This window comes from Tauraco erythrolophus, chromosome 11 (genome assembly GCF_009769465.1).
Source record: "Tauraco erythrolophus isolate bTauEry1 chromosome 11, bTauEry1.pri, whole genome shotgun sequence".
Lineage (NCBI taxonomy): Eukaryota > Metazoa > Chordata > Aves > Musophagiformes > Musophagidae > Tauraco > Tauraco erythrolophus.
This window is the reverse complement of record NC_141475.1, coordinates 13,028,813-13,036,663: the sequence shown is the minus strand read 5'-3', so window position 1 is coordinate 13,036,663 and position 7,851 is coordinate 13,028,813. Positions and strand designations below refer to the sequence as shown.

The window sequence follows — 7,851 nt, the reverse complement described above, 5'->3', positions numbered from 1 at the left end:
TTACAAAAGATCGTAATTGCTGCAGAAGAAAGTTATGCATTGAGACATTATTTTCACAAGATTGATACATACTTGAGAAAGGATGAAAAAAAATAAATCACATAGAACAAAAGGACCATGTTTGTATGTCTGTGTATCTATTAAGATGTTTTCCCAGAGAAACTGCAAGCATAAGCTACACTAGACAAAGTTAGATGAGGCTAAAGCGTCTCTTCTTTAGCATCTACTCTTCTTAAATAAATAAAGCCAAATTCTACTCTCACTCATGGTCAGTAGGGTTGCACAGAAGATGTCAGAACAGAATCATATTTACTAAAGAGATTTTAGTGAAGAGGGATAAAACTCTAGAGCAAAGAAAGATTAAATGGTTTTACTCAGATAAAACTTATTAAGAAAGAAATTGCTAAAATCTTTCTTGAAAGTGAAAATATGAAAGAGAAGACATGAGAGACAGAGTTGTATGGTAAAGGATTATGTCAAGCTCTTAAGATTGATGTTTGCCAGCGTGAGTGGGTTGAATTGAGTGAGGCTGAAGCCTTTTATCTTCAAAAAGCACCTTAAATCTTCCAAACACCACCATTGCTTGTTCACAAGAGGACTTTCTCTCTAGTGGTAGATTTAAGTGCATTTCTTTACTCACTCAGAAAGGCAATGGATAATAGGAGGTACAACCTCTTCCCTGTTAGAGTGCAAAAGATGAAATTAACTTTTTTTTTTTCCTAATTAAAATGCATCATTTCATTGGGGAAGGTTGAAGTAATTCAAAATACCTCATAGGGTTTTTGATATTTCAGACAAAGTGAAAGGACTCCAACAATGAATAAAACAGAAGTATAATACAGAAACAAACCCACATTTGGTATTTTGGCACATCTTTTTCTTTGAGTCTTCAGCCAGCACTGATTAACATTATCTTCCATTATTTACCTCATTAAGCAGTGCCTTCATCAGTGTTTTAAGAGTATTCTCAAAGCTTATTTGGAGAGAAAGCCTGCAAAAAATTCTACACATGCTTGAAGAAACCCTGGTATACACTGACCATACCCTTCTAAATATAGACTCTGGTTTAGAGAATTGCACTGAGGCCTCTTCATGTACCACATTATGTGGACTCCTCTCTGTGACCTCCAAGTGCCCTGATTTCCCCTTGCCTACCACATAATAGTCACTTAATACTACCCTTGATGGTCTACATATGAATAAGAGACTATTTTGAGGTTGTAAGTGCTTTAAATTGTAAGGTTCCCAGTACCCTACTCCACAGCTGGCTTGGGAAGAGAATAATTATCTGAATGTAAGATGTATGCAGTTGTCTTTATGAAAGCCCAGTCTGTCCTCAGAGACTGTTCTCCCCTGTGAGGAGGCAGCCTTGGAACAAAGCAAAAGAACCAGATCACTAGTAATGAGTTTCATTAATGTGGCTGCTAAAGCTACAGTGCTGTCACTTGGCAATGATGTGAACTATGATCTTTAGAAGCTCCGAGACCTCTGTGGCACTTTCTGGCCAGACAAGGAGACACAGGTTATGCGTGTGTGACATCAGCAGAGCACCTGGGACAAGCCAAAGCTGGATCCTGCACAGAGGCAGAGAAAAGAAAATTTATATTTATTTTACACTGTTTGTATTTATCTGTAGCACAGTGTTAACAGGTAAACCCACCAGGGACAAGGCAAACAAAACTAGCTAGCTACCATGGGCCTGTGCTTCCTTCAGAGAAGCCCGTATGTACAAGTCTCACGTCATTCTCAGCTCTGTGAAATAGAAAGCCCCCATCACCCTAAACATTTTTTAAGACGACTTAAAATATTACAGGAAGACATCAATAGTAGGGAGAAATTTCCAGACATTTATCTTCTCCACAGCGTTAGTGCATATCTCCACCAATACCCAGACAGTCCAGTGGCCACCAGGACTGCGTCACTCTTGAACCACGAGCAAACCCCACCTGCTCCTCCCGGCCTGGGCTGCCACCACAAAACACAAACACAGTGGGTGTTTCTCCTAGGAAGCCAGGTGATACCCCAGTACTCCCTGAGGCAGGAGGGCTGAACACCTCCCACATCCTTGAAGGTCTGGAGGTTGTAGGAAAGTCGGAACGTGTCGAACGAGCCCTGCTGCTGCTGCAAGGCCAGCAGTTCCCAATCAGCAGCGGACGCGGTTGTTCTTTAGACACCATCTGTTGCAATAGCTGCTGGTGGCTTTCCAACAGGCTCTTTAGCGCAGGTCTAAAACCAGATTGCTCCCACTCAACTACCTTTTCTTATCTAACCTTGATAAAGGAGGCTGAAGATCATGGTCACTTTGCTCCTCTTCCCTAGAGCCTGCAATAGCACTCACCATCGTAAATGGAAGTATCACTTAGGGACTGGGAGGACTGATCACCAGAGCCCTACAGAGCCTGCAGGCGTGGTGTGGTGGGAGCTGAACAGGGGAGGACATATCTTCTAACAGCCTCTTCACCACAAGGTGCATCTATGGTGATGCAGCAAGTGGTCCAGCATCCAGCCTGTCTCTTCTTCAGGGCAGCCTCACTCATACAGTGCAGCCCCATTAGAATCCTGACTTCTACCAGAGGCTGAGCAGTTTTCGTTTAATCCCAAAGGAGCCTTTCCTCTCCCTAAATCACACACTGCAGAGCCCACCGTGAGCGAGGCCCTGCTCGCTCCTGCTGCAGCTGAGGCTCGCCGCAGGTGGATTACGCAGAGTCCTGTGTCAGTTGCTCCTCAAGGGGGGTCTGGTCTGGTCTGTATGCCCCTGTGTGCTGCCAGGCACCCTCTAACCCTCTAAAACACGTGGGCATCAGAGCACATTAGGCCTGTTATCTAAAAATTAGGTCTCTTAGTTTTTTTACTCCTCCCCTTGGCTTTTCAGCCAGTTGTTGTTTAGTTGTGTTTATTTTCCTAGCAGGAGTCCTGTGTGATTTTTATAGAGATTAGAAGCAGTGTCACTGATCTGCCCCACTTTCGACCATTCTGTAAAATCAGTATTTTTACCGTAATGAAAAATGCACTGAAAATCACTTTCAGCAACACATTTTTACTACTTTTTTTGGTGTCAATTTTAAAAACCAAGTTTCTGATTACCTTCTTCTTGAGACGATTTTGCATATTGTCATGATTCACTATCGAACAGAAGATTTTTATAAAAATCTTTGGGCAGAGTGTCCGAATTCCACTGGACCTTGCTTTATATACCATATGACCGTACACACATATCTGAATATCACCGTGTAATACAGACATTGAAAATCCAGAGCTATCAGACATTTAGGACCATCTGAAAACAAACAAAAAGGAAACACGTCAAAACAGCAGAAATGAATTCCTTACTCTGGCTCCTACCTGCACTTGCAACAGTTACTTACCTTCCCACACTGCCTTCTATTTACTTCAGACGTGTTAAGGTACAGTAACACGTGTACAGTGCTTTTCCCTGTATTTTTATATTCCACTTATGTAACCGTGCTGCTTGCATAACCACACTGCCGATAAATGTAGGATTTGTGTAAGGATCAACACAGAGCAGCTACTCTCACCCCGTTACCGAGTCTCCCTCCCATCCGCCCCACTTGGAGCGCGGAGACAAGGTGGGTGCCCTGCGTGTCCGTGCGACGAACGCCCATCGCAGCGGGGCCGGGAACGCTCAGCCTGAAATACCGTGTGCATTCACTGCAGGAGACAATGTCACCGAACCAGCCAGGTCTCCAGCGGCCTCACTGAGGCACGCACGGCAGAAATCCACCCAGCTGCCAGATGTCCCCTGTCTGGGGGTGTTTCCCGGGCCTGTCCCGCCTGCTGGGGAACTCCCGACCCCGCGGCGTCACCCTCCCCACTCTCGGGGCTGCTGCCGGGCTTTTGCCGCCCGCGGTGGCGCGGCCGCGGCGCAGGGCTGGGCAGCAGCACTCGCAGCCCCGCGGGCAGCCGATGCCCGTGCCTCCTTTGTGATTTTTACACCAAAACGCCCCCCGTGGGAGGGGCCCCGGACAAACCGGGTGGGTCTGCGCGCATGTCCCCGTGCCAGCGGTCCCGGGACCCGGGCGCCGGTAGAGCTGCCGACGGAGAGGAGCCCTGAGGGGTCCGCACTGCCCGGGCCCGGCCCCGGCCTCACACCTCGCTGCGGGGAGGTTCGGTCGGGGCGGCCGCCGGGTTCTGCCGGGCCCGGCCCCCCGCTCTGCGGCCGCATCAATCATTAACGGGGGCTCGGGTGTCCAGCGCCTCCCTCGCCGGGAAACCCTACCCGAGGCGGCGGGGGCGTCTCTCCCCGCTCCCCGGGAGCGCTGGATGCGCCGCTGGTTTCCAGTTACCGCGATGCCGGGCGGCGGGGCGGGAGGAGCTGCGGCGGTGCCGCCACTGCCCCTGCTGCAATGAGTGATGCTGCCGGGGGCGGCGGCGGCGGCGGAGAAGCGCAGAGCCACCGCGGCTCCTCCGCCGGCGGCTGCGGGAGCATGGGCTCTACCTCGCCCGGGCGGCGGCGGCAGGGCGCGGCGGCGGGCGGCGGGCCGGGGCCGGCCGAGGGGCCCGGGGCCGGAGGGGACAGCAGCAGCAGCATCCCGGCGGGCGAGGGGGACAAGGCGCAGGCGGCGCCGCCTCCTCGCCCGGCCGCCCTGCTGCGGTGGGACGAGGTGCCCGAGGACTTCGTGGAGTGCTTCATCCTCTCGGGCTACCGGCGGCTGCACTGCTCGGCGCAGGAGTGCCTGGCCTCGGTGCTGCAGCCCACCAACGAGACCCTCAACTTCTGGACCCACTTCATCCCGCTGCTGCTCTTCCTCAGCCGCTTCGGGCAGCTGCTGCTGCTACGGGGCGCCGGGGACGTGCCCTTCCACCACCCGGCCCTGCTGCCCCTCTGGTGCTATGCCTCGGGGGTGCTGCTCACCTTCGCCATGAGCTGCACGGCCCATCTCTTCAGCTGCCTCTCCCCGCGCCTCCGTGCTGCTTTCTTCTACCTGGACTACGCCTCCATCAGCTACTACGGCTTTGCCAGCACTGTGGCCTACTCCTACTACCTGCTGCCAGGGCTGAGCCTCCTGGACGCCAGCGCCATGAGCCACTACGTGCAGCAGCGACTGGGCTGGCAGCTGGACTGCAGCCTGCCCATCGCAGCCTACCGCGCCCTGGTGCTGCCCGTGGCCCTGGCACTGGCCGTGGGCTGCACAGCCGCCTGCTGCCGCAGCCGTGCCGCCTGCTGCGCCTACCCCTTCGCTGTACGCACCTTCGTCTTCGCCATGCCGCTGAGCATGGCCTGCCCCATCATGCTGGAGAGCCTCCTCTTTGACCTCCGCACCCGGAACCCCACACTCTTCGTCTACTTCTACCGGCGCTACTGCTGGCTGCTGGTGGCCGCCTTCTTCAACGTCAGCAAAATCCCTGAGCGGATCCAGCCGGGGCTCTTTGACATCGTGGGGCACAGCCACCAGCTTTTCCACATCTTCACTTTCCTCAGCATCTATGACCAGGTGCACTACGTGGAGGACGGGCTGGCCGAGTTTCTCAAGGCACCCCTGGCTGCCCCCACCTACCTGGGCACCGTGGGGTATATGCTGCTCCTGACACTCTGCCTGGCCATGGTCGTCAGGAGGTTCCTCAACGTCGCAGACCTCTGCAAGCAGGACTAGCCGGGCCGGTAACGCTCGGGACAGCGACCACCATACTGGTGACCCTTGGGCTAGAGACCTTCAGACTGGTGACCCTCAGAACAGCCCCAACATGTCCTGAAGATGCTGTGAAACCTGGGGGAAATGCACCTGTGGAAGAGCCAGGTCCCTTTTGTGGAGGGTTGCCAGAGAAAATGACCATGGCAGAACTGCTCGTGCTCTTTAAACTACTAGGTTACCAGGGGAAGCAAGCAAACGCTTACTGGTATGTTGCTGCTTAGAGTATAAGCTGAAATAATTTAGCTCTGCTACTAGGAAGAATGCATGAACTGTGAATGCCACTTACTAATTTCATAACAATTAGGTTTAAACTAGCTCTGTATATACATATATATCTAGCTATTTATTTATTAGCTACATATATATGTATATATGTATACACCTGAAGACACTTGTGCAATGATTACTCATAGACTTTTAATCAAGTCCTATGTGAAATTTCCTAGCAGATTATGCACTGACATTTATCTTCCTCTGTGATACTGTAACAGGCCTTTGCAGCCACATACTGGATTTTAAATGCAAACAAATCGATAGCTATCTGTAGTTTTTAAGGTCTTGCAGCCTTTTCAACCAGGGAACAATAGATTTAACAGAGAGAGGAAAAACAGCTGTGAATTATTACAGAATTACCAGTTGATGGAGAGACTTTAATTAGACAAGCAGTGAGTGGCTGCTGTAGCCACTCAGATACTAAAATGAAATAGAGGGATATGTAAAGTAACTGACCCAGAAAGAGGTCGAACTAGTTTGGAGCGGGGGGAGAAAAAGAGCACTGCATAATGGCATGGCTCTTCCTCCCAGAAGGTCAGGAACATCTGTCGTGTTAAGGGGCTTGCTAAGGGGCCCCTTTATCTTCCCTGGTAAATCACCCCCAAATCAGCCCTTTAGCATCAAAGTCAGATGCCAGACTTTCTATAAGTTCCTGCCAAGCTCGGTGGGAGTTCTGTGGATGTAAGGAAAGTAACTGATGCATGAGATCTCATTCTGGATCTTTTAAAGAATTACATGGAACTGGTCTGTTCTGCTCTTTAATTAGAGCACTCTGACAGATTTACCATCCTAAAATTAGTTGCAGAATAAGGTACTGTTGAATCTGATTTCAGGACCTAAAATCCAGATCTGCAAGTCCTGGATACTGGCACTTTCTCATCATTCCCCACCTCTTCCTATTTTGATTAGTTGTGGGTGCAGCTGGGTGTTTAGAAGTCCTCTTTCAGAAGCTTTGTGGGAGTTCAAAGACAAGAATTGTGAGATATTTTCCAAAGCAGTATCTTTTTGCAGCAACCCAGGTATTATCCTTCTCGCATGACAAACAGCTAACTATAGATTGAACTTTCTCTACAAAGAGACGTTTTTGTAAACTATGTGCAGATTTTAAACTGATGCATTTTGATTTTGTCTGACAGAACAAGTAACAAGTATGCAATAATATTACACAAGGGGTTTGCAACTTGAAGTTCAGGTGAGAAACTGCTCGTATACCACGTTTTCAAAAAGAAGGGTGGTACTTCCTTAGGAAACGCTGGTGTCATACTGCACAATAGCGTAGTGGATCTTTACCTCAGCCTCTTTGTCCCTATTGTGGAAATATATTTCTGCCTGGATCTTTCCCTTTTTCATCCGAACCCCAAGAAAATTTTTTGAGTCTAGTCCCTTCATCTTCTGTAAGACAAAGCCCCCTTTGTTTGTAATGGGAATATAGGAAGGACTATAGCTAGGGATTATGAGGTCAAATCCTTATTATGGGTCAGAATCATCACAGAAACCAATAATTGATATGTCCTATACCAATGTGAGCTTTGTGAAGATTTCCTGTTGAAAGTGTATAAGCTAAAAGAGAATTACACCCACTTCATTTTATCTTCTATCTCAACCCATTTTAACTATAACGGTTTGAATCTTTTAGATTTTCAGTGAATGATGAGAATGGCCTGACAAAAATATGTATTCTTTGCCAGCCACAATCCTGCTTGTATATAATTTGTCGTAGGTTCACATGTGATCTCTAAAGAGATTGGATAGAATTTTCTTAAACAGTAGTACCCAAACTGCGGCCTCTTGAGTTATCACTGATGGGCCATAAAAAACAGCATGGCCCTGTGTGACTGGCTGTGTTCTGTTTTCATTTGCCAACTTACATTAAAATGAAAAGAAAACTGCATGAAGTATTTTTAATTTTACATATTTCATTAACTTT

General features: G+C 49.0%; 1 protein-coding gene across 1 annotated transcript; it reads left to right on the top strand.

Moving 5' to 3' along the window:
- The first annotated feature begins 4,364 nt into the window (after positions 1 to 4,364).
- PAQR9 (progestin and adipoQ receptor family member 9) lies at positions 4,365 to 5,612 on the top strand. The gene has a single exon (XM_009983861.2). It carries the CDS (start codon positions 4,365 to 4,367, stop codon positions 5,610 to 5,612), a length of 1,248 nt encoding a protein of 415 aa, XP_009982163.2.
- The last annotated feature ends 2,239 nt before the right edge of the window (positions 5,613 to 7,851 follow it).